Source organism: Orcinus orca, chromosome 21, assembly GCF_937001465.1.
Source record: "Orcinus orca chromosome 21, mOrcOrc1.1, whole genome shotgun sequence".
In the NCBI taxonomy this organism is placed as follows: Eukaryota; Metazoa; Chordata; class Mammalia; order Artiodactyla; family Delphinidae; genus Orcinus; species Orcinus orca.
Window position 1 is genome coordinate 9,610,853 of NC_064579.1, and position 27,588 is coordinate 9,638,440.

Genomic DNA, 27,588 nt, shown 5'->3' on the forward strand with positions numbered 1-27,588 from the left:
GGCTTACCACTCAAACGATGGAAGGCAGACATTACCCACCTGAGCTGTCCAGAGCCTACAGCGTTTGCTTTCTCACCCCTCGCCCCACGTCGGAGCTCTTTGCGAGAGATGTGGATACCAAGCTTCCAACAATCCAAGAAAGAAGCCCAAGCACTAAGGTGGCTGGTTGATAGGAATCAAAACTTTTCAACTCAAGAGTTTTGGGCCCTAGTATTCAAGGACTAATATCAAAAAGTGTCAGAGTTCTATTTTCTAGGTTGCCTTGATATCTGAATATAATAGCTGCTCTGTGGACAACCCACTAGGATGAGAATTAATGGGTGCAGTACTCATAGTGAGCTCTATTGAATAATAGATATGAGTTACCCCTAGGGGTCACTTCTCTGTTTTTTATAGTAAAAAAGAAATATTTCTTATGAACACTGGTCACCTTCAGTGCACATGTCTGGACCCGCATCCCTGCCGCCTTGTGTGGAAATTCACCTCCTGTAGAATGAGTGTTTTCCTTGCTGCAAGGAAAGAGTCCTTGCAAGGAGGGCAGAGGGTGTAGCTGTGGATTCTTACACTCACCTCACTGGCTGTGTTTATTGGTATTTGGCAAGCCCAGTGTCCTGACGCTGAGCAGAAACATGAAATGCGTTAGAACTTGGCAATGAGGGATGCCATCTGTTGGTTTCCAGGGATGTGAGTGAGTAGTGAAGGTTGCGTGGGGTTGATCCGCTGTCTCCCCAAATCTAAAGAACATAGCACATCTCTGCCTCTTCCATACTTTCAGCCACCTCTCCCGCCTTTCTTAGCACCACCTTGCCCTGCGTCCTCCCCTGTTCCTCCCTGGAGCGAACGTCTTGGGAAGACGTGCCTCTTCCTTGTGTGTTTTGAGTGGTGAGTAGTTCCCTATGTTCCCTTATTCCACTGAGCAGAACAGTACAGAGAGTCCTGTGGTTCAGGCTGGACAGCCTGTGCGTTTTGATCGCTGTGAGCATGAAGGTGAGTGCCCTGGGGAACTCCAGTGGTGTGGAAGCAGATTTGTCTTGTCTTAGGGTGACGCGCAGCCTGCAGTGGAGGGCAGCCCTGCCAGTTTGGGAGCATTCCCTGTCATTTCTGATCCCGTCACAGAGCAGTTTCAGCTGTCTTACCTGGAGCTTGTACTGGAGCTTCTCGGAAGACAAGGAGAAAACACTGTCTCTCGTTCTCTTTCCTTGTGAGCGTGGGGTGGCTTCTAGATCACACTAAAGGCTGCTGCCACCCAATGTGTGATGGCTTTGATGTTCTTTATTGTGGAAAGACATAAGCTCCAGAGGACAGGATGAGTCCTGGGTGCTCATGTCCCTGATGTGGCATCAGGGGAAACTGAGGAAAGCATACTCTCGGCACCAGCTGCCTTTGTATCGCAGGCCAGTGCCTTTCTGTTCCTGCCAAGGGTGATCTCTTCCTTACGTAGCTGTCCTTCTGGCTGTGCCAGAGAAATAAGGACTGAAACCAGTACGTTCTTTTAGCAGCAAGAGGGGTCACATTGTTTCTCCCCTCTGACTGGGTTCTTCTCCATCCCAGCTCTGCCATTAACTAACTATGATTTTGAACAAATCTCTTAACCTCCCTGGGCCTTAGTTTTTGTACCTAAAAAGAAGTGATTGGGCTGGTCTTGGAAGTTCTTTTCTGTGTAACATTCTTTAATTATCAAAATTTAAGAAGCTTCATTTTGTATGTGTTTTTACTAGGACAGTAACAAACTAGGTTAGGGCCACTGTGTGTTTTTCAAGGGAAGCACACTCTTCTTTAAAAGAGGAAGCATACTTATTGGGTAGTGTTGGGGATGGAAAGGAATTTATTTATCTCTCTGCTCTTTTATCTGATAATATCAAAACGGAAAGGATTGGAAAGGCCAGATTTTAAGTTGTATTTTAAATGGGTTTATTTGTTTGTTTCTTTTTGTTTTGCGATACGCTGGCCTCTCACTGTTGTGGCCTCTCCCGTTGCAGAGCACAGGCTCTGGACACGCAGGCTCAGTGGCCATGGCTCACAGGCCTAGCCGCTCCGCGGCATGTGGGATCTTCCCGGACCGGGACACGAACCCGTGTCCCCTGCATCGGCAGGCGGACTCTCAACCACTGTGCCACCAGGGAAGCCCATTTGTTTGTTTCTTTTCTTCTCTTTCTTTTTTCCCCCACTCTTAAAAAAAGCCCAGGATATGATTTGTGACTCTGATGAGACATTATCGAGTAGATTCAGTTCTCCTTCACAATGCCTTAAGCAGATACCCCCCAGTGCTTATGTGCTGCATGTAGGTCTTTTTTTTTTTTAACTTATTTAATTAATTTATTTATTTTTGGCTGCGTTGGGTCTTCATTGCTGCGTGTGGGCTTTCTCTAGTTGTGGCGAGCAGGGGCTACTCTTCATTGTGGTGTGTGGGCTTCTCATTGCGGTGGCTTCCCTTGTTGTGGAGCACGGGCTTCAGTAGTTGTGGCATGAAGGCTCAGTAGTTGTGGCGCATGGGCTCAGTTGCTCTGCAGCATGTGGGATCTTCCTGGACCAGGGCTCGAACCCATGTCCCCTGCATTGGAAGGCGGATTCTTAACCACTGCGCCACCAGGGAATTCCCTGCATGTAGGTCTTAAACCCCAACATTTCATGTGTTTTTTTGGTTCTGCTTGGTTCTTCTTCATGAGTCCATCGATCAAATTCCCCCTAAACCTGTATGCAGTATGTAGCCCTGAGCAAATTTAGTGAAATAAAATCATTGCTCATTTAATGTGGTATAAAAATTTTGTGGAGGAAGAGGATAAAGGAGAGGGAATTTCATGGGATTAAAAATGAGGTGTAAGGCCTTCCCTGGTGGCACAGTGATTAAGAATCTGCTTGCCAATGCAGGGGACACGGGTTCGAGCCCTGGTCCGGGAAGGTCCCACATGCTGCGGAGCAACTAAGCCCTTGGGCCACAACTACTGAGCCTGTGCTCTAGAGCCCACGAACCACAACTACTGTGCCTGCATGCCACAACTACTGAAGCCCATGTGCCTAGAGCCCGTGCTCCGCAACAAGAGAAGCCACTGCAATGAGAAGCCCGCTCACTGCAATGAAGAGTAGCCCCTGCTCGCCGCAACTAGAGGAAGCCCGTGCACAGCAACAAAGACCCAAGGCAGCCAAAAATAAATAAAATAAAATAAAGAAATTGTAAAAAATTAAAAAATAAAAATGAGGTGTATTTCAAGAAAATAAACCAAGGATTCTTTGGAACTCTTTGAGTACCCATAGATTTGAGACTTTATTATTATTTTTTGCTTAACATATGTGTCTTTTGCAGTAGGATTTTCATTAATAAGATAATGCCCTCTCGTCTGTGATAATTGCTGTCATGGAGTGATTCTTATCTGCAAAACGGGAGCTCTGCTTTTGGAGTTCCATGGAAGGCCCTCCGTGTATTTTAGCTGTGTTGACCCCATCATAAGACACCTTTCTCTTTACCTCAGTGACTCCATTTCTGAAATATGACTCAGCAAGTGTCCTACCTCACAGGCTGTTGTGTGGAACGGGTCATGGCTGTGAAGGACTTCCTGCAGTGCAGCTTTCTGTTTAGTGCTTCAGTACGCTTTACTTGGATTTTCTCAAAGACTGATTTTCAAAGCAGTATGACGAGGTGGGCAGAAACCTTTTCAGAAATATTGAAGAAAATGATTACTAATGTTAGTTAATAGTCTTTACTTCTTCACCTGAAAATGGAGGCAACTTTGACCTTTGGTCACGTAGCAAATATAATATTTCAGAATCTGAATGCTGACTGGCTTCTTTGTTGCTCTTAAGGACTGGATTCTAGCAACTAAAATATCGGTTGAGGTCATTATCATTATTAGTAACAGATTGAATGCATACAGTGTTCTATGCACTTCTCAGAAATAAAGACAAAGGCAAAAATGAGCATGGTTCTTTCAGGGTCAAACATTGTGTATTACACGTAGGAGACTGGCTCAGTATCAATAGAACACCTTAAGGATCTAAGCACAGTCCAGACCTGAACTTGAAATTTGAAATACCCATTGTAATATTGTGCCTTAAAAATTATTAGTAGCACATAATTCCTGCTAAAGACAACAGTTCCTTAGGGGAATCCAGTGTAAAGTTAATTTTCAATGAATAATGTTGATTATCTAAAGTCAGGAGGGTATAACTCTGCATAAATGACATATGTCTTTCTTAGAATCTTCAAAGTAAACAGTATAGAAGCCCACAGGCCACAAATAAATGTAGTCAGTTTATGTTTCAAGTACCTTTGCAATCTTGAATATTTTACAAAGAATTTCTTCGCCCTTCTTTCGGAAATTTCTTTCCTTTGTTTCCATTTTTGTTGTTGTTGTCGTCGTTAGGTAATATCTTAGATAATAATATTACCGCGTAATTCTAATGTCAACATATATCTTTATTTCCTTTTGATTACAGAAATGCAAATGCTTTAGGAACTCAGAGGGAATGTAGAATTATGAGCTATGACTGGAATGAGAAAGACCTGATTTTAGTCCCTACTCTTTGATGTACCATCTTCATTACCTTGGTCAAGTTGTTCGACCTTTTAAAGCTGTATCTTGTTCATGTGTCATGTTTGCTCCCTGTGAGGTTGTTGTGATGATTAAGTAAGCTTGTGTTCATACTTCTCTCAGTAAATGCGAGCTGTAGTTGTTCCAACTATCTGTGGCCATCACCCTTCTGTTTGTGAAGACCCGGGTTGAGATTGGTTCAGGAAAAGGGAATGACTAATGATTGGACCAGGGATGGTACCCTTTTGTTCTTTGTTTAGTTGTTTCAAACATATTTATTGTTATGAGATGGGCATTGTGGTAGGCACTGTAGCAGATACAAGCAGGACAATGGAGAAAGGTGAGAGGGGCATTGTGATACGCGGATGGTATTAAAACCAGGGACAGAGGAAAGCTTAAATTGTGCTATAACTGTCTCTCCCTTCCATGGGATTTCTGATGGAGTTTTACACAAAGTTCCCAAGAGCATAATGAAACTCAGCGACCTCTTTATAGTAGCTGTGCAAACCCAAATAAACCCAGTGCAGTGAACTCCGGTAAAAGCTGGATTTGAACATATAATTTAGATTTGAAGCCTAAGGAGCATCTTCTATGGCCTTTCTGTTTCTCAGTTCTCAGTCTTAGGACCAGCCTGTTCAATGTGCCAAGAGAAAGAAGAGAAAGTCTGTAGGTCCTCACCCTGCTTACTCATTAACCAAGGATCAAAACAGGAATAAAAGAGGGGAAAACCTCTTAGGAGACAAGACCTCTTTGCTTTCCACTTGCTGTGGATGCAAGAATATGGGGTGCGTTGCATGAGAGCTCCCTTTTAAGTCATAGTAGCCTCTCTGACTAGTAAATGTGACCTCATCAATATCCCGGGCCCAACCCATTAAATTAGTGACCCCGTTGGTGCTGGTGGAAGGGGGATTATTAAGGACTTGGGCAGGATGCAAGGTGTGAGAAGGGGCAGGAGTGACCCTCCATGATTTTTGTCCTCTCAACTCATTGGGCTTAACAGCCAAGCCTGGGGTCAGTCAGAGGTGGACTGTATCCCCAGGAGGGTATGACCTATCATGATCAACAGAGACCTCCTTTCATCTTCCTGGGCTTCTTCCCTGATAACTACCCTTGCTCTGTGGTATCCCCCTGGAGCCAGTGACATGAGCCGTTCAGCTCTTTGTCTCTTGAAGCTTCTGAAATGAATCAGGACTGAAGGTTGATCAATGTCTCCAGGAGAATTGTGGACATTAAGTCAAAAATTTGTTCCCTATTTTATTTCCCATTGCAAACCATGACTTACTTCATCATCCAGCTTTGCTCACCAGAGGAGGTTATACAACCAGCCCCAATAGGCCATTAGGAATACTTGGAATTTTACTATCACAAACTCCTTAATTAAAAAAAAACTGATTGAATAGGTAATTAAAGATTTTAGAGACTATCAGTGTAGGTAGCTGGTGCCGTTAATGGTTTTAAGGCAAGGGCAGTATCCCAGGAGCCTTTGGAATGAGCCTCACATAGATTGCTTCTTATGTATACAGAGTAAACGTGACTGCAGACTCATCTGATGAGTCACACTCACAGAAAAATAAAGCCAGTTTACTTAATGATGTCCTTGATGAAGTAATAAAAATGACTCATTTTATAAAACGTTGACCTTTGAGTACATGTCTTTTTAATATTCTATGTGACAAAATGGGGCGTATATATAAAGCATGTCTGCTGCACACCAAAGCACAATGGGAATCTCAAAGAAAAGCACTGTGTGATTGTTTGAGTTGTGAGCTAAACTTTTCCCTGGAAAACCATTTTTGCTCAAGAGTGTCTGGCAAACTGTGGGTTGTTCAGTGATGGGTTTTTGTCAGTCAACTTCATGGAAATGTAGTGAGCCTGTCACTTTAAGAGAACCAATAGACTTTGTTGCCAATGATAAAATTTCAGCTTTCAAATGAAAATTAAAATTTTGGAAAACTAATTTCCACCACTTCGAACTTGACAACTTCCTGATTCTTGAGACTTTCCTGATGAGACTAACAAATGTTACTTTTGACATTGAATGGAAACAGAGGTGATGACGTGTAAAGGAATTTTTATTTTTATTTTTTTAAGGTAAGAAGTGGATTTATTTAGAGAGAAACACACTCCACAGATAGAGTGTGGGCCATCTCAGAAGGTGAGAAAGGCCAGGAGTTTTTAGTTTATTAGTTTGTTTTTATAATTTGAAGGAAGGAAGAAATAGTGTTATATACTAGAGAGAGAGCATTTGTTTTAAATTAGTTTTTTTGGTTGAAGTGTTCCATAAGGGAAAATGGAGTTTCTAGTGGATATTTTTAAAATTATTGATCACTTGAAAATTGCGGTAAGGTAAAAGGTAATCAGAACTTTCCATGAAGGAAAAGAAGCCTTTGGTTTTTTTCACTAGGGAAACAAGGAAAAAATGTATTCAAGAACAAGAAAATTATTTTTAAAATATTATCAAGGAAATTATCATTATTTGGGTCACTCAGAATGTCAGGCTGCCTGGAATTTATTAATTTACTCAATAATTTTTTATTGAGCACTTAATATGTGCCAGGAATTATTCTGGGCCAAGAGGCTATAGTAGTGAGTGAAACTGACAAAACCCCTGCCACCATAGAGCTTCCGTGTTAATTCTGGTAGGGGAATGAATATGGAAACGCCTTAGCAAAATACAAACCACTTCCAGGAAGGTTTTGTTTCTTTATTCTGTAAGAGCCCCTTGAGATGGAATTTACTTCCTGAATTTCTACTACTCTATTTGAAGCATGAGATATGATATAAGTGGATTATATTGATAGAGTGTATTAAATGTGCTATATTGACAAGATGGTTAAAAGTACTGAAAGTTCAGATTCAGAGTGAGTTGGCAAGTCTGAAAGCAAATCCTTTCTCTGTTCTTTTCATTTTTTACTCCATTGTTTTATTCCTGTTCCCCAGAAGAGGAGACATTTCTCCTGTCAACGTCATGTGATTTCCAGCAAGAATAAGAACTGACTTGGGAATGGCAATAACAGCGGTGCGCTCACCGGGCAAGCCGTCCTGCTGTGTGGCTAAACTCCATCTGTTCACCTTCAGTACAGGGGCTGGGGCAAGTCAATATTCACTTAGTTGCAGCACCTGAAAAAGTTTTATCTTACAAGCTGCATTCAGTCATCGTGTATATAGCTCACACACCATTAATAAGAAGACTCATTTCACCAGTGAAATAATATTATCTGCTAGTCTGAGAGAATGCAGGTCACTTAGATGAACATCTTTAGGTAGTAAAGTATAATCCCAGATGTCTTCTACTTCCTGTTTTCATGGTCTAAAATCCTAACTTCAGTGTATGTCTTTAGCCTGGAGGTGATGAAGCAGAAATAAGAAAATGAAACACATCTGCTCTGACGCCCCCTCCATAATTTGTTTATTTTTGCAGTAACTCTAGGGATGCCATTGAAAATGAATTTTTATAATCTTTTTTTTTAAATTGAAGTACAGTTGGTTTGCAATGTTGTGTTAATTTCTGCTGTACAGCAAAATGATTCAGTTATACATATATATATTCTTTTTCATATTCTTTTCCATTATGGTTTATCACAGGATATTGAATATAGATCCCTGTGCTATACAGTAGGACCTTTTTGTTTATCCATTCTATATATAATAGTTTGCATCTGCTTATCCCAAACTCCCAATCCATCTCTCCCCCACCCCCTCCTCCGTGGCAACCACAAGTCTGTTCTGTACGTCTGTGAGTCTGTTTCTGTTTTGTAGATAGGTTCATTTGTGTCATATTTGAGATTCCACATATAAGTGGTATCATATGGTATTTGTCTTTCTCTGTCTGATTTACTTCACTTAGTATGATAATCTCTAGGTCCATCCCTGTTGCTGCAAATGGCATTATTTCATTCTTTTTTATGACTGAGTAGTATTCCGTTGTATATATGTACCACATCTTCTTTATCCATTCACCTGTCGATTGACGTTTAGGTTGCTTCCATGTCTTGCTATCGTGAGTAGTGCTGCTGTGAACATTGGGGTGCACATATCTTTTCGAATTATGGTTTTCTCTAGATATATGCCCAGGAGTGGGAGTGCTGGATCATATGGTAGCTCTGTTTTTAGTTTTTTGAGGAACCTCCATACTGTTTTCCATAGTGGCTGCACCAACAGTGTAGGAGGCTTCCCTTGAGAAAAAATCCTTTTTGAGATAGGGAATGTGGAAGCTCATATTAAAAGAACTGTATTTTACTTCACCTAAGATGGGGAAGCAGGACACAGTAATTATATACATAGCTTATGCAATACCATATCACTCATAAATGACAGGTCCAAATTTCAAACCCAAGATTGTTTTGTTTGTTCACGTTCTTTCCGCCACACTCTGTTTTCTCCCGTGGGGAGAGAAAGAGGTGGCTGCAGTTCTTTACAGCACCTCTGAAAAAAACATGTCCCTATCCCCACTGATACGGAAAAATCTAGTACTACCCTTACAGCCTTTAAAATAGGTATGAAATTCTTTACTAGTGGAGGGGAGTTTGTGTCATGCTTATAAGTCAGTCTGTTTCTTCTTCAGAAGCTTTCTCGTGATATTGGAATTATAAGTAATTTGGTTTGTATATATGGGGAAGTGAAACACTTGGGAAAGCCCATACATTGGCCTTAGACACTCCCATCTTTGGGAAGGTCTCAGTTTGCTAGTATTGCGCCTGTTTGTTTGCAGAAGCTCATGCAATTCTGTAGACACAAGTCCTTCTTCCCCATTGTGAGAGCTGGCAGAGCAAAGCTCACAAAGGACTTGTGAAGTAATGATGATGTATTTGTGTGAACAACAAGAGCTCAGAAAAAAATAATGTTTGGATCTTGGAAGTGACACTCTAGTAAACCATGATCACGGTTATGGAGCACCAGCTTTAAGGGTGAAAGAAAAGAGTGTGTGATGTCATTTCCTATGGCCTACTTATTATGCCCATTTCCACCCTCCCCACACAAGTCCCAGATCTAAGAAACAAAGATACCATTCATCAAGGCTGTGTTCTTTCGAATTTGATGCTTATCCAAAATTTCCTTCAGTTTTGCAATTATAGGGGATAATGTGGTTCCCCCAAATTCCTATTCTGCCCCCCTCTTTTGGAAAAGCAATACCTCCAAATAAACTTCATAATAAGAGGCTTTTGCGTTTTCAAAAACTGAGGGGCAGTGCCAGTGACCAGGAGCAGAGGGTATGGGCAATGAAGGAGAGGTGTGGGACATGCACTTCCAGAGGAGATGGAAAAAGAGCCTCAAGCTGGTGAGGCCAAATTGTACACTGAAGCTGAGACACACGGTCCTAGTTCCAGAGAAGAGTCTTCCTACAGGTTTCTTTACAGAGGCCAACATCTCCGTTTTGATTTCAGGAAATCCCCAAAGAGGAAATGAGATGTTGCAGGCTTTGGGCTTTGGGGACAGACTCACCAGAGAGATACATTTCAACAGCCTAAAAATTGCTCTTCTTGGCTTCTGAGGACAAGCAGCCGAGCCACGGTGAGCCCCCCTTCCTCCTTCTGTCTGCAGCTGGCTCGGGTGCCCGGCGTGTCACCACCCAGCACCCCAGAACCAGTGTTTCCTAAACACAGCCACATTCCTCCCCTCGACACAGGACCTCTCTGCTCATGTTGCACTAGTCTGTAACAAGCTAGAGGGTCATTCACGAAGGGCATGGAGAACAAGGAGAAAACAACCCCTAATCTTGTGTGGACTGGGAAGAATCCGTTTTGGCAGGCACCGGACGGGGACTGCTGTAGAACTCGGGGTTGAAACAGTCTGATCTCAGCGCTGGCAGCCTCTGCGATGACCTTGGAAAAGACCTTGTATCAACCTGATCAGAACCTCCAGACAAAACACGTGAGTTCAGCCAAACATTTGAATGTTTCCGACATTCGCCTGTTCTCCATCACGGAGAGACAGTCTTCATGGCGCTGGACTTCAATTTGACCCTCAAAAAAGCTGTTGAGAAGGGGTCCCTCTCTACTCCCATTCTCTCCTTTTCCAACACCCCCATAAACAAATTATGGGGACATGGTTGGGCAATACAGGTATATCAAGCTCTCGTCCAATCTACATATTACCTGGAATACAGTGGAGGTGGATTTGGGTTAATTTGGAGAGGACTGGAAAGTGACACCAAGACAGGGACCTTGAAGTGTCACCAGGATTTACAGATCTTTCACAATGCTGTTCTTCGCATATGTACTTGCTGCCTCGCAATGAAACAGAGAACTTGGTCTCGGGCAGTGCCCAGCTTCCCTCACATCTTGTGTTTACATGTGTCACATATTTCTGCAGGGCACTGCCCACTGGGGTAACAGATTAATCTGAGGTAGTCATTAATTGTTTGATGTCTGTTATATGGGAGGGTAGGATGGTGCCGGGGTAAATGATTTGAGAATAGCCAGGGGTGAGCGACAGCATTGCTGTTTTCTCATCTCCCATGGACTTCAGACCTTCCAAGTGAGCTTGGCAATTACCTAAAAAGAAAGGAGTGACGTGGTTTTACCCAGTGGGGGCTTTCATTGTCCATTTGGGTCCCTTCGTTTACTGCATCTCAAAGAAACCATGACAACCGTATTTGTCTCCATTTCCTCTCCCCTCGATGCTTCTGGCTCCATCTGTTCAATACTCACCAATGGAGTCAACATTTGGTCTCTTTTCTTATTATAAACAAAAGTGCACTTATGTGAGTTCATTTTTTGAAGAAACATAAAATAAAATAAAAACGGAAAGGTTGTGTTTGGCTTGATAAATTGTTCAATACCTTCTCTACACCTCCTCTTTCTTAATTTTCACTGACTCGTGACATGTTCATTTATTTGATTTGTCAGAAAGTGCCTGTGCAATGTGCAGAGATGTGTCATCCCAGGAAAACAAAACCAAAACCAAAACTCCTGCTTTGTAGGTAGATATCTGTGTGATGAAAAAAATGCCTTCTCTGTTTTCAGTCATGGTGTGCACGTCTAGATCTAACCATATTCCTTTCACTTCCAAAACCTCAGATAGTGGAAGGTGGGTTTGTCTTCTGAAGCTTTCTGCAAGCTCTTAGGGTCACGTGGCTCTTTGATGAGCCCTGCACAAGAAAGCAGTAACTAAGAGGAGGAAATAAATATATGGCTCAACTCCAGTGGGACACCAGTGGGACCTCTTTTTTGTGGTGTAGGGTGTCCTTTTACATTTGAGTCCCACTGATGAAGTAGTCCAGGACAGAGCCATCCCAGGCTCAGGGGTCCTGGCTTGGAACTAGTGTTGCCTTTGCTATTAACTACCTTTGTGACCTTGAGCAAAGCATTTTACCTCAGTACGAATCCCCGTTCCTTCATATGTAAAATGAAGTAGAACTAGATGACATATAAGCCCCCAAAGAGCTTTTTTATTTTTTAAATATTTATTTGGCTGCACCAGGTCATAGTTGTGGCACGTGGGACCTTCGTTGCTGCGTGTACGATCTTCAGTTGCGGCATGTGGGATCTAGTTCCCTGACCAGGGATCGAACTTGGGCTCCCTGCATTAGGAGCGTGGAGTCTTAGCCACCAGGCCACCAGGGAAGTCCCCTGCAAAGAGCTGTAAGATGGTACTATTCTGTTTCATGGCTAAACACTAAACACTAGCTGGTGATTTTGCGAGTTTTCCTCTCCTACCCCTGTGATACAGTTCTTGCCTCTGTCCTCTTCTTATCTCACTCCATAACTTTTCTCATCTATCTTGTCCACTTCGCATTTTCAACTATCATTCGTATACTTAAGACAAAACGTCTTAAAAAATGAACTTTTACTGCATTATAATCACATAAACTACAGTGTACCCATCTCAAGTTCAATAAGTTTTTTTCAGATGTATACAGCTGTGTATCCTCCACCACAGTCAAGATGTAGAACATGTATATCACCCCAGTAAGACCCCTTGTTCTCCTTTCTAGTCAATACTCCCCCATTCCTGGCCCTAGACAATCAGGGAGCTGTTTTCTGACATCAAACATTTTTTTCTCCTCAAAGCCACGCTTCTAATCATGATCAAAGTGTATGTTCAACTACCCACTGGGAAACTTGAGTTAGATTCAACCCAGGCCCCTTGACCTTAACGAGATGGAAATTGAGATCTTTCTCCATAGATCGGTCTGTCAAATCTCTAAAACTACACATCCGACCATCCTCTCTCTCCATGTTAACCCATCCTATTTAGCAATCTACTCTTTTAACGTATTCACATCAGTTCCTTCCTTCTGCCACTGTTTTGTGTAGGACCTCACCAACCACAGTCTAGTCCCACCAAGTTCAGGAGCTCCATGGGTCTCTTCCAAGGTAATGCCCCACATCCTTCGACCTTGCAGCTCAAAGACCTTTGCATAGCCTTTCCCCAATTTATTTACATGGTGTCAACTTTGTAGTCTGCTCACTTTGGGACCTTTCTTTCAACAAAAACCTTCCTCTTGTAAATCAGACACTCCCTAGCTTAATATCCTTTAATAGGCACACATTCCCTCTGGGATAAAGACTCTTCTGAAACATCCCTTCCCTGACTTTCTAAGCTCACCTCTTACATCTTCCCCGTTTATTAGCATGCCCCTGTGCTCTGCTGTACCAAACTAACTGTACATTGCCTGAACACTCCATGCTTTCTTCAGACCTCTGCATCTTTGTGTACACTTTTATTTCCTCTGCTCGGAATATCAGTTTGATGAATCCCCATTTATGCTTCAAGACTCAGCTCAAATGATTTCCTCAGTGAAGCCTTCCCTAGTACCCTCAAAGACTATTATTATTTTCTCTTCTTTTCCTTCATTACACATTGTATATTTCTCCTTTGTAATCACCAAGATTATACTCCAGTGTAGAGAAGGAGGGAACAGGACAGCCCATTCCCCAAATGGTCTTGACAGTTGACAGGGTAAGCTCACGTGTACATACTTACATGTGTGCACAGCCCCATACCCACAGGGAACGAGGAAGAACATTGAAGAGTTTTTGATTTGGGGGTCTACCTTCTAGCTCATTTAAGAGTTTCAATGAGGAGATAGGCTTTGGGAGTCGCTTCTGCCACAGTTCATTAACTTCTCCTTGTCTGGTCTGTCTCAACTGGTCTGAGACTTAGCGCGTTTACTTTTTGTTGCCCACTCAGGGTCTGCTTCTCTCTGCAGGTGAGTCTCCTCGCACTGCTAAGCCCTCTGCTGGATGCCGCCCCAGGTGGAGGGAAGGAGGCTTCCCTGATATTCTGGACGATGTAGCATCTGCAATCCCATAGGCATGTCCTGTAGATTGTCCTGCTAAAATACGATGTGTCTCCTGTTCCCTCCTCTCATACTTGTCTGGTGTGCACCTGAGATCAGGAGGAGAAAAGTGAGATGGGAAAAACTGATCCTGCAATGTCTCTAAGAGGACTTACTGTATAGCCACTTTAATGATCTGTTTACATGTTTGTCTCCTGCAGACTAAGTATCTTGAAGGTCAGATGGTGGTTTTTTTGTTGTTTTTGCGGTATGCGGGCCTCTCACTGTTGTGGCCTCTCCCTCTGCGGAGCACAGGCAGAGGGAGTGAAAGTAGTATTACTCTGATTTTTGCAGATGGGAAAACAGATTCAGTGTGTCAAATAACTTATCCAAATTTACAGCAAGTAAATAGCTGAGTCCAGATATAGAGCCAAGTTCATGACCATTCTGCAATATACATTTTTTTTTTTTTTTTTTTTTCGCGGTACGCGGGCCTCTCACCGCTGTGGCCTCTCCAGTTGCGGAGCACAGGCTCCGGACGCGCAGGCCCAGCGGCCATGACTCACGGGCCCAGCGGCTCCGCGGCACGTGGGATCCTCCTGGACCGGGGCACGAACCCGTGTCCCCTGCATCGGCAGGCGGACTCTCAACCACTGTGCCACCAGGGAAGCCCTGCAATATAATTTTTAAAGAAACAGAATTGTTCCAAAGCATGTACTTAGAGATCCCTTAGCTGACAAAATGGACAAGCAACACTTTTTTGGTCATGGAATTAGTATATTCTTCATGTCATCTGAATGTTATGTCTGTTCCATGTTGGTCATTTGTGCAGTGTATAATCCAAGGCTCCGCTTTTTATTGGTGATTAAGAGAGATGGGTTTGTTGGTTTGACACTGTGAACCAAACTCTCAGATGACAGAACATGATGAGCCTCTATTGATCTAGAAGTTTATCCAGAACAATAAGGTGAGTACTCCAGAGAGGAAATTTAGCTCACTATTAGGCATTTTGAGTGCCTCTCACAGAGTTTTCTCTTTTTCTTTCCCTCGCACTGAGTGGTAGGCTATTATTTAAAAATGTATTAAATACCAAGTTCTGTAATTGCCTGATTACTATCATCTTTCCTCTTTTCACTCCCCACTGTTCCCCCTGCCATCAGGATGACAGTTCCTTCAGGCACTCAAATATTTCATCCCTCAAAAATGGAGTATAAAAACACATTAAAATATACCACACATGGTGATTGTCAGAAGAAAATCACCCAGAACCTTGATCTCAGACTTATCTTTCAAACGATATAAATCCAATTTATCTCACTCCCAAGTTTCTTTGAATTTTAGTGTCTCAATCACCCTATGGTAACATTGCTCTCCAGAGTAATTTAATAAAAAGATGAAATTACCCCACATACATTTTTAACTGCACCTCTTTCGATCAAATAGGTTGATGTCAGAAGAGTATTCTTTCCTGAATCAATGGCAAATATGTTTTTAATACAAACTATGTTAGTCCAGAAGAAATCTGTTGGTGCAACAGAATACTCAAGAAAAATATACTCTTTTGGCTAAATTATGAGTCCCTATTGCATTAGACAATTTCACATTTCACATTAAATCTTTATTTCGATGCTTCTTATTTTCCAGCTCTGTTTATTCCTGGGGCCCATATAGGGTGTCAAAGATATAAAAATATCATAAAACCAGGCCATAAATGAAATTAATTTTAGGTGCAAAGTAACTTACCTATGTATGGAAGTAAATTCTACTGATCACTTTTACTGAGTAAGGGATTTGCATATTGTCTCCGGGATAATTTGGTAACTGCTATCTTGGGTTGTTTTCTGTCCTTTTGATGTGTGTCTGTAGTCTCTAAAACATCTTAGATTTTAGCTGGAACATCCACTCTGGGGGCTCTGAAGCGGAGCTCATCTGCTTTTCTGCAACATAACCTTCATCTGTGTTTTTGTTTTGCCTCTGCCAGTGAAGGAAAAAGGTCAGGGCATTAACCCCTCCCTCCATTAGAAGGATGCATTTCTGCTTTCATCTGATTAGCTGCTGTAATTTGAAGCTTTCGGTGCCTGCAGATAAGGTGGGAGGCTGGCAGCAGGAAGGGCCATGGGAGGCTTTCAGAAAGCACACTGAGAGCTGTTATCCTGAGTTTCACTCAAAAGATCAAATGTCAGGCCTGCTCACCCCAGCCTGATCCTCAAATTCTTGCATATTCATTAACCGTCACTACGTAGTTACTTGGGGAGGTCGTAGCGAGGCTTCAGACAGTTTCTGTAGGTCTCAGGGCACATGGAACCAAAGCAGCCAGTAATGAGTTCAGATCTCTTAGCACAGCTTGTTCTCAGGGGCAAAGGGTTTATGTAGCCGTCTTCTTTCCCTCTTTTAAAACATAAAAGTCAAAATCTGAACATCTTAACTTGATTGCATTTATTCATGGAGTTTAGTTTAGTGATCTCTTTGATATTAGCAGGCAAAGGAACTCACAGGGAAGGTGGAACCTGCTATTTCTGGAAGCCTGAAAAGACCTCTGTAAATTCCCAGCATGATGCGGTGATGGTTTTCACAGGCAAAGGGCTTGAAGGTACCAGCATCACATTTTTACATCTCTCTACTCTACCACTTCCCCAAATATGAGAGAAGAACACTTGTACTTCTTAAAATAAGGCCAGATAGTCTCTGAACACTTTTGCCTGACTAGCAAGATGATGAATATGAAAGAGATTCTGTTTCAAATTTTTGGAGTTGGATATTTTCTTTTCTAGAATGCTCTCCCCCTTTTCCTAGGACAATTCCAGCATAAGAAGCTGTTTGTGAGAAATAACCACAGAAGTAAAATCCCTTCCACACAAAGAGAAAACCCATGGACTTGAAATATCTACTCAGTTAGTACTGGAAGCAAGGCTGGACTTGGTAAAATGGGGGAGGTCAGATAATAAACTTGGGGTCTGGCTCTCTCTTATTTTACTTCTTTGGTTTCCACATCAGTAAAATAAAAGAGTTATCTACTTGGTTATTGCTAATACCTATTCTGGTTTTAGTATTCTATGATTGGTGAGGCAACATATTTCAATTTACAACTGGCAAACATTAAGCTTGTATATTGCCATTCTTACTGGTTATATTCATGGCAGACAACACTAATTAATTGTGAAAACTTTTCCTGCCAACCTTGGAATTCTAAGGCCTTAGAATCCTTTTCATCACAGAATTGCAAGCATCTATTATCCATCAGATGAAGACAAAACTTACATGCCATTCCAGATATAATGAACAGAGAGGTGGTGACAAGGCAGGGGACTAGACGGAGATTTTGTCCTGTGTCTGCTTTTATACATCTGTGTAACTCTCAAGAAGGCAATTAAATATTTTAAAATTAAATTTGATATAGGTTTTTGTGTGAAAATAAGTTTTTATTTCCCTGGGATAAATGCCCCGAAGTGCAATTTTTGGGTCATATGGTAATTGCATATTTAGTTTTTAAAGAAATTGGCAAACTTTTTCAGAGGGGCTGTAACATTCCCATCAAATATATATGAGTGATCCAGTTTTTCTGCATCTTCACCAGCATTTAGTATTCCCACTATTTTTAATTTTTACCATCTTGATAGGGGTGTAATGATATCTCATGGTGGTCTTAATTTGCATTCCCCCAATAGCTAATAATGTTGAACATCTTTTCATGGGCTTTCTTTGCCACCTCTATTTCTTTTTCTATGAAATATCTCTTCGTGTCTTTAGCCCATATTCTAATTGAATTGCTTCCTTTTTTATTGCGGAGTTTTGAGAGTTTTAAAATATATTCTAGATACTAGTCCTTTGTTGGGTAAGTAGTTTGCAAACATTTTCTCCCACTCTGTAGCTTGTCTTTTCACCCTTTTAACAGGATCTTTTGCAAAGCAAAAGTTTTTGATTTTGAATTTATCATTTTATGACTTTAATTTTAATTATAATTAATTCCTTTTAGGATCTGTGTTTTGGTGTTAAGTCTGAGAACTCTTTGCCTAGACCCTAGATCTCAAAGATTTTCTCTTGTTTTTTCCTAACAATTTTTTAGTTTTACATTTGATATTTAAGTTTGTGATCTATTTTAAGTTAATTTTAATATAAGGTATAAGACTTAGCTCGAGGTTCTTTTTTTTTTTTTGCCTGTGGATATCCTGTTGCTCCAGTGCCATTTGTTACAACGGCTATCTTTCCTCCTTTTCACCTTTGTCAAAAACCAGTTGGGCATATTTGTATGAGTTTATTTCTGGATTCTCTATTCTGTTTTATTGATCTATGTGTTTATTCCTCCACTAGTACTATACAGTCTTTAGTACTATAGCTATATAGTAAGTCCTGAAATGAGTAGAATGATTCTTCCCATTTTATTCCTCTTTTTCAAAATTGTTTTAGTTCTAGTTCCTTTGCATTTTCATATAAATTTTAGAATAATCTTGTCTATATTTACAAAAAAACTTGCTGACATTTTGCTAGGAATTGCATTAAAACTGTATATCAATTTGGAGAAAATGGACATTTTTATTGTGTTCAGTCTTCTAATCCATCAATATGGCATTTCTCTCCATTTATTAAGATGTTTGATTTCTTTCTTCAGTTTTTTTTTTTTTAAAGCGTTTTATTTTATTTTATTTTTTTTTGCGGTACGTGGACCTCTCACTGTTTTGGCCTCTCCCGTTGTGGAGCACAGGCTCCGGACGCGCAGGCTCAGCGGCCATGGCTCACGGGCCTAGCCGCTCCGCGGCATGTGGGATCTTCCTGGACCGGGGCACAAACCCGTGTCCCCTGCATCAGCAGGCAGACTCTCAACCACCGCGCCACCAGGGAAGCGTTCTTTCTTCAGTTTTGTGTAGTTATAGCATATGAGTCTGGAACATGTTTTGTTATATTTACCCCTATGTATTGTTTATAAGTGGTATAATATTTTTAATTTTTGGTGTCCATATGTTCACTGCTACTATAGAGAAATACAATTGATTTTTGTATATTTATCTTGCTGAACTCACTTATTAGTTCCCAGAATTTATTTTGGGTTCCTTGGGATTTTCTGTGTAGACAATCATTATGTCATCTGTAAACAGAGACAATTTTATCTCTTCCTTTCTGATCTCTATGTCTTTTTTTTCCTTTTCATGCCTGATTTCATTGATTAGAACTTCCAGCACTATGTTGAATAAGAGCTATGAGAGTGGATATTCTTGTTTGTTCCTGATCTCAGGGAGAAAACATTCAATATTTAACCATTAAGTATAATATTAGCTATAGGTTTTTTGTAGGTGCACTTTATCAAGTTGAGGAAGTTCACCTTATTTCCTATTTTTCCGAATTTAAAAAAAATTTAAAAGTCATGAATGGGTATTGAAATTTATCAAATGCTTTTTCTGCATTGATTGATATGATCATGTCATATTTTTTAGCCTGCTAGTATGGTGGATTACACTGATTTTTAAAAAATATCGAACTATTCTTGCATCCCTGGATTATACTCCACTTGGTCGTAACATATAATTTAAAAAATATATTTATGAATTCTCTATACTAATATTTCATTAAGGGATTTTGTGTTTACATTCATGAGGGATATTGGCTGTAGTTGTAATTTTTTCTTTTGTACTTTGTCTGGTTTAGTATCAGAGTAATACCTGTTTCATAAAATGAATCAGGGAGTATTTCCTCCTCTTCTATTTGCTGGAAGAGATTATGCCCCGGGGGTCTGCCCTCTCCCCCTTCTTTCCCTTTTGGCAACCTTGTCGTTGCCTCAGCCCCCTGCCTTGTCCCTTCCATGTCCCTGCTAAAGTCCACTGTTGAGTAGAGCAACTTGTCTTAGTTCTTGCCCCACATCAGGAGTAGTTCTATATTCCACTGTGATTTCCATGACTTCATTTGCCATTTTGTTTTGACCTGGTCAAGAGCTGGCATAGACCTTTCTTAGGTCTCAAGTCCTAGAGTAGCCTCCAAGCTCCCTGAATCCTTTTCTATGTTATCCTCAAACCTCCCCATCCCAAAGACCCAGTGGTGTTGCTAGAGCTGCCTCTTACTGGCTCATGAGAACCAGCTGTCAAATTTTTAGGAATGTTGTGAGCTGGTTGTTAAAAACAGTCACTATTAAAAATTAAATTATACAATATTACAATTAGATAAACTGTTTAAAAACAAAGGTTAAAAACACTCAAAACTTCATTGCTTCTTGATTATTTTGCTACAGGTTTCTATTACCTGTACCCTTGAGGTTATGTACTTCTATTTTACCTGCGTGGTAGAAATACTATAGAGTTGTGCGCTGCTGCACATCTTCCCAACTTCACAGGCAGTGATGCCTCCTCAGGAGCTTGAAACTGGTCTTGGTGGGAGTATTTACAACATGGAAGCTGGAAAATGCCACAGATCAGGTCGAGAGTTACTGTTTTGTTGATCAACTAGACTTAAGAAAATGATGGAGAAGTGCTATTAATGCAGATTAAACTTTTGTGTCATGCCGTTACCTGTTACATTATAAATAGTCCCCAAATTGAAGAAGTAGTCTTCCAGTATTCAAAACTGTCGTCCAGTTCCACAAAGAAGTCATTCTCATGTCCTTGAGTAATGAGTGGTGTCCTAACGTATGTTTGTGCTGTTTCATTGTTTTATTCATTAACGTAAACAAAAATACCAACCAGCGTTCATGTCAGAACTACATTCATGCCATCAGTGACATGAGTGTAGTTTTGCTAAATTGCATACTCAACAAGCATTTTTTCAGAGACTATTTTTGTCAAAACATTGTCGAATTGCAATTATGGATTAGCAATCGATACGAGTTTGGCAAAATAAGAGAAAGTATTCTGTGAGAATAAATTTCTATTCAGAATTGACAACAAAACCTGTTATTGTTATTGATAAATCATGTACTGCATATCCTTTATATGAGTAAAATTTATAATATATGTGTTTACTCACGTATTTTTTTCCTGGAGAGCCAGTTGTTGAACTTTTATCAGCATACTACGGTGCAGACCTTAATCCTTATCAAGGTATTTCTGACATTTTATTTTAAAGGGTCCTTTCACAACCAGAAGTTGCACTTCCGTTAAAGCTGTGTGTGAAAAAGTTTTGCTCACTTGACTCAATTATTCTCAAAGCCTTAACATGTAATCCACCAATCCACCAGCAGGTGTCACTGTGGTGTAGGGTCACAGTCAGAAGGACTCCAGTTTTGAGCTTCCTAGAGAAGTATTGTTGGAGTTGAGCTGCTTCCAATTAAGTTACACACTGAACATCTCCTCAAGTCTCTTTATAGAAAGACATGTCACACCCAGGTTCTCCAAAAGCAGGCAGCACAGTAACTGAGGCATAATCTGCTGGTTCTGTTTGCTTACTTGTTTTGCATTTTTAACACTGCTATTACATATATGTTCAGAAAGCCCCAGATACCTTGTGTTTAGCTCTAGAGCTGTATATGGCTTGCTGTTCAAAGTGTGGTTCACGGACCAGCATCCCAAGCATTACCTGGGAGCATGTTAGAAATGCTGCGTCTCAGGCCCTGCCCCAGACCTACTGAACAAAAATCTGCATTTTATTAATGTCACCAGGGCTCCTAATGCACATTCAAGTGAGTGTGAAAAGCACTAGTGTAAATGACCCTTACGTTGACAGTTACTGTGAAGCTAAGATAAGAACAAGGTGGAAACATAACTTTCAGCTTCATTGGTCAAGAAAATAAAGTTAGTGGGCAAGAGAGCAATATTTCCCAAGAGAGATGTCTGATACTTTCCTTCGTGCATGTTAGATTGCCTATCCTTTTTCTTTCTTTTTAAAAAATTTTTGGACAGAAGGACCTTCCTGGATTTTTTTCTGCACAACCTGGCCTCGGCTAACTTCCCCAGTGTTATCTCTCGCCACCTCCCTTCCACACTCTGTATTTCAGCCACACTAAATTACCTGCCAGTGCGACCTTCTTAAAACTCCCATCTGATAAATTTCTCCACGCTTAAGGTGGCTTCCTGTAGCTCTTAGGATAGAGACCAAAATCTCTGCCATGTTTTAAAGGGCTCCTAAGATCCAGCCCTGTCACGCTCTGTGGTCTCCCTCCTCAGCGCCTCTCTCCTCCTTAGACTCACTGTTTAGCCTCAAGTGCTCTCTCTACCTCTCTCTCTATCCTGAGACTTGGTCCATTCTGTTTCCTCTCCCTGGAATGCTCTACCTGCTACCCCAACTCATCTATTGCTTGACTGATACTTTCCTTAAAGAACTTGGGGAGCCTTTTGCAAATCCCTTAGGTGCATGAGTGTCCTTCATCCGATGACCCTCTAATACTTGCATTTTCATTTCATAGTGTTTCTTAGATTTCTTAGGTTTCGACTGTTTCTTAGATGTATCTTTTCCCTGGTAGACCACTTGTGTATAAAGGATGGGAGTATGTCTGTCTTGTGCATCCAAAGAGTCTACCATGGCCATCAACACCTTACCTGTCTGGTCCTTGATCTTTCTACTTTCACCACCTCCTGCCACTCTTGCCTCCCCGCTTCCCTTGTTCTCCCTGCTCTTCCCCAAACATACCAAGTACCTCTTGCCACAGGTCTTGGTCCTCGCCGATCTTCTGTGTGGCCCCTTCCTCATTTTCTTTAGCCTTTTATGTCTTTCCACCCAACCCTAGCAGAGTATCTAGAGGCAGCCTTCATGGGAGGTGTGGTGATATGCCTTGGTTTAGGTCTTGTAGCACATTTGCCTTTTGTTGGATTGCTTGTTGTCCACGGATAAACAGGAAGTAGCTGGTCTGTATTGTATACATTTTATAAAGGTGTGGCTCTGAGCAAAATTCCCTCTCCCCACGAACATCAGGTTGCTGAGGTCTGCTTCTCCACAGGCTCAGATGAAGATGATGTAGAAGAGAATGGAGAAGAGGTTGCCATTGCCTTTGGGGAGTAAAGAGCTGGGGCAAAGGAGACTTGGAAGATGAGGGGACTGAATAATAGTGAGGATTGTTTATTGTTATTTGGTTTATCTATTAAAGTCTGAGAAATGTCTAAGACCTTTTCCTTCCTCATTACTCACAAGTTTACAAAAATAATATTAACGATGCAGGGAAGAGACTAAAATGAAGCCCAACAATCCAAGTTGGGCTTTTTCTTGGCGTGAAAAGAAAAGCTGTTGTTTTGAGAACAAACGTGTGTCTCCATTCTTTCCTTCATTCAGCTCCCTGCTTAGAGAGCACCCACCCTATGCAACGTCTTGCGTTTTCTTACGCTGACTGCAACACTTACACACACCAAACCTCCAGCCCCTGATGAATTTATCCTTCAAAGCCTTGCAAGGTAAACTTGCAAGTTAAACTGTTCCTATGGGAAACCTTTCTCTGATTTATTCCCTATGAAGAATTCCTCACTTTTTCCCTACCTTGATGTGTATAGTTTTATTCACATGATTTAGTTTAACACGTAGTTAATTCAACAAATATTTGTTAAGTGTCTACCCTGTTCCAGGAAATGTGCCAGGTGCTGGAATGATGAATGTGAAAAAGCATAGTGCCTCCCTCCAAGCGTTCGCAGCCAGGTTGAGAAGCCCACTCTCGATGGACGAGACAGAACGAAAATCTCAAACTCAGAAACGTGAAGTAGCATGGTGTGTCCAGAAAGCAGCCCCTGGCTTGGTGTGACCGGAGTGTAGGTTATAAGGAAGGGATGATGGGGGAGCATAGTGAGAGATGAAGGATGAGGCAGGCAGTAACAATAATAATATTAATATTAACTACTACTACATTTATTTGCCAGGCACTGAGCAAAGTAGTTCACAATAGCACAGAGATGTTGAGTAACCTGTGTAATACCACACAGCTTGTTGGTGGTGGAGCCAGAGTTTGTCCCAGGTATGGTGCAGTATGAGAATTTGAATTTTATTATAGGTAAATCATCAGGCCAACAAGCATTGGATGGACCCCATCTATGCATGAAACACTTTTCTAGCTAATATGCATGTCTGTCTTCCCTATGAGTTTGATTTCTCTGAGGGATGGAAATCTTTTTCTATTTATCTTTGTCAACCTCATAACTAGGGGAGTGCTTGGAGTGAAGCAACCATTATAAGGAATTATCGTTCCTTCTCCCTTCTTCCATCCTTGCCTTGCTTAGAGCAATGCCCTTCTACCTAAGGATTAGAGCTTCCTCTAATCAATAACCCCAGCATCTTCTCATCTCTTCCCTTTAGAGCTGGTGAGAAGATTTAGAAGGTAAAAGGGATTGTCATTCTTTTATTTTCCCTTAGGTCATGCTTTTTCTTAAGTGAATCTTTGGACAGAGAACAGCTAAGATGTTCTTTGAAGAGGAAAGACCCATTTTTAAGAAATACCAAAGTCTAGTGTTATGCTGATGACAGATGAGAAGCGTATGAAACCTTACAAGAACACCCCATGACGAACACTCACAATTCTTGGCTGCCCGCATTTACTTTAGAGTGAAATGAAAATGACGGGACCTGGTCACCTCATGTGATGAATGGGGCAATCAGCCTAGTGTTACCTTTGCAGTACCAAGAAGTTGTGTCATGGAAGTAATGGTCACGGGTCCAGCAGCAGAATGAGAAAAAGGAGAAGTATTAAGAAAAAGGGAACTCCCAACTTTCCAGATCCTACGTAGAGATACCAGCCTCTCTTTTAATAGACCTTGTGAGAATTAGTTTGTTTTTTTTTTTTTGCCATCATTATGAAGCTTTTATTAAGGGCCTCCTGGGAAGTAGTGCTCATGGGAAGTTGTTTGATTATTTATTTTTTTTAATAAATAAAAAATGTAGAGTTAACAGTGTTGTGTTAGTTTCAGGTGTACAGCCAAGTGATTCAGTTAGGCATATAAATGTATCCATTCTTTTTCAAATTCTTTTCCCATTTAGGTTATTACAGAGTGTTGAGCAGAGTTCCCTGTGCTGTACAGTAGGTCCTTGTTGGTTGTATATTTTAAATATAGCAGTGTGTACATGTCAATCCCATATTCCCAATCTATCCCTCCCCCCACCCCTCCCCGCTGGTACCCATAAGTTCGTTCTCTAAGTTGTGAGTCTGTGAGAATTAGGTTTTGTCTAAGAAGATTCTACTGTTGCTTTGCTTTCTGAAAACATACTTGAACATAATCAGTTACTATTCTTAGACCCTCTAGATGTTGTATATTTCAGCTTTTCCCATAGATAAATATGACGTATCGATAGCAATATGCCTTCCCCATCTTTTCCATTCTGAAATACTTGCGTATTTCTAAAACTGCGCCATGTGATTCTTAGAGGTGGGAAAGGAAAGAAATTCATTGGGAATGATAGGACACTTGACACAGAAATTTGACATACGGTACATTGCTGGAAAAGCACAGAATGTAGGCAGGCTATACAGTTCCTGGGTGTTGTGTACACAGCCTAACAGTCTCTGGAAGAGTACAATACATTTTAATATTATGTCCAATAGATTCACTAGGCCTTACATAAATACCTAAATGTTAAGGGAAACATCACAGTTATCTTAGGTACTGCGTTCATGAGTGAGTTTAAGAATATAAATTGAGGGCTTCCCTGGTGGCGCAGTGGTTGAGAGTCCGCCTGCCGATGCAGGGGACGCGGGTTCGTGCCCTGGTCCGGGAGGATCCCACATGCCGCGGAGCGGCCGGGCCCGTGAGCCATGGCCGCTGAGCCTGCGCGTCCGGAGCCTGTGCTCCGCAGCGGGAGAGGCCACAACAGTGAGAGGCCCGCTACCGCAAAAAAAAAAAAAAAAAGAATATAAATTGAAAAGTGTATAGGGGTTTGTGCTGATGTATAGACGTCTGCCCAGCACTCTTCTCAGCGGAATACCCTCTGCCTTGCCCCCCATGTCTCGTGGGTGCCCCTCTGCTATCCACTGGGTGCTCTTTTCCTTCACAGAGTTGGGTGTGGGCACACGGCACACAGTGCTCAGCTGGGGCTCCACATTGCCCTGGCTGAGCTGATTAGTTCCTGGTGAGGCAAGGGACGCACCAGTGAACAAAGTGTTTGGCTTCTGTTTCTCTGCCAAGGATGGCTTTGGACTTGGGTAGATTTAGATGAGGCCTTTCCCAGTGCATGAAGATGAACAAGACAGACAGGTGCCTCTGCTGCGGGCTGCTGACTCATGCATTGCTGCCTCCGAAGGGTCTGTGCCCAGAGACCGCCCTCCCTCGCAGACTGTCCCGAGTGCCCCTGTGGATCCACCCACACGTGGAGGACTCTGGCCACGGCTGCAGGCTTCGCTTTTCACCTTTCTTCCTCTCCACCCCTATTCTGAGATTTCTCAATAAGTCAGCTGCTTTCTTGTGTTTGTAGACAAAGCAGGGGAAAAACCTCCCTGGATAATATCTCAGGTTCCAACCACTCCACGCTTTCCTGGATGGAGTTAAGTGTGGACACAACTGGGGCTTAGAGGGAATTCTTATAGCCACTCCAAATCCCGGGGAGTTCATCAGATGGCACTGGAGGACTTGCGCCTTCTTGGGAAGCCTGCCCGAGAGCAAAACCACTACTCTTCCCGGAAAAGAAGAAAAGGGTCCATGAGAAGAATTATTTTATACTTCTGGCTGCCACCTTCAGCGGGCAGTTAAGATTGCCCTCTTGAGTGGCCTCTGCTGATTAATAGAAGGAGTGAAGAAAGAAAAATGGAGTTAATGTTGCAATGAAGACATGACAGAGCCTCTGGTTTCCAGGACTGGCCTGAAATGAATTAAAGCCAGCTTCTACCAGCAAATCTGTCATGCTGCCCTGCAAACAAGGCTCCTAGGCTGGGCCAGCAGGAATTAGTCACGGCGCACACTGGCAAACCTTACAGACCAGGGAATGAAAAATGTGCCTCATCTGCAAAAATTACCTTTTGGAATTTGTACAGTGTTTTCCATTACCCACTTTCTTTTCTCCAAAGGCCAGTCATCAAATCTGCTTGGCTGGCTTCTGCTTCTGCTATACCATTAAGTGTACAAATTTGTATGTGAAATGCAGTCCCAACTAGCTGTGTGCCTTTGGATAAACGACCTCATCTTTTGGGACCTGAGTTTCGCCTTCTGAAAAATAAGGAGGTTGACATCTCATGATCCTGGTACTTTAACTTCTTTGGAGATTAGAAAATAATGTATCAGACATTTATTGACCACCTGTGAAGTGCTCATTTGGTGAAACAAAATGTTGACGATAAAGTCTTTTCAAGAGTTTCCAGCGTCTGTGGGGAGACGTGCATTTAGAAAATGTGTTATAAAAAACAGTGATAAGGCCAACAGGACTGTATGTACTTAGAAGACATTTAACAGTGTGTCAAAATGGGTTTTTTAAATAAAGCTTTTTTTTAAATTTTAATTTTATTTATTTGTTTTTTGGCTGCATTGGGTCTTCGTTGCTGGGCGCGGGCTTTTTATTGTTGCGGCGAGCGGGGACTATCCTTCGTTGCGGTGCTCGGGCTTCTCACTGAGGTGGCTTCTCTTGTTGCGGAGCATGGGCTCTAGGCACGTGGGCTCAGTAGTTGTGGCTCGCGGGCTCAGTAGTTGTGGCTTGCAGGCTCAGTAGTTGTGGCTCACGGGCTCAGTAGCTGTGGCTTGCGGGCTCTAGAGCACAGGCTCAGTAGTTGTGAGGCATGGGCTTAGCTGCTCCGCAGCATGTGGGATCTTCCCGGACCAGGGCTTGAACCCGTGTCCCCTGCATTGGCAGGCGGATTCTGAACCACTGCGCCACCAGGGAAGCCCTCAAAATGGGTTTTTCTCTGCCCCAGAATTGTAGCTGGAGGAAGGTCCCACGTATGCCACATTCCAAAGACACCCCTGAGCACACAAGCCAGTGCTGCCTCCTTAGGGCTCACTGGGAGGGACCAGAGTCGTGCTGGCCCCAGCC

The 27,588-nt window shown here is 41.9% G+C and overlaps 1 protein-coding gene across 10 annotated transcripts in view; it reads left to right on the forward strand.

The window, feature by feature from the left end:
- FUT10 (fucosyltransferase 10) overlaps positions 1-27,588 on the forward strand; it is a 242,347-nt gene that overhangs the window by 85,209 nt on the left and 129,550 nt on the right. For 5 of the 10 annotated variants that reach the window (XM_033412631.2, XM_049704301.1, XM_033412628.2 and 2 more), the window contains one exon: positions 1-27,060. In XM_033412631.2, the coding sequence (XP_033268522.2) occupies positions 1-225 (225 nt within the window). In that variant the 3' untranslated portion in view covers positions 226-27,060. Of the gene's footprint in view, positions 27,061-27,588 lie in introns of those variants that run through there. The other 5 variants (XR_007474652.1, XR_007474653.1, XR_007474654.1 and 2 more) reach the window with 3 other exon arrangements.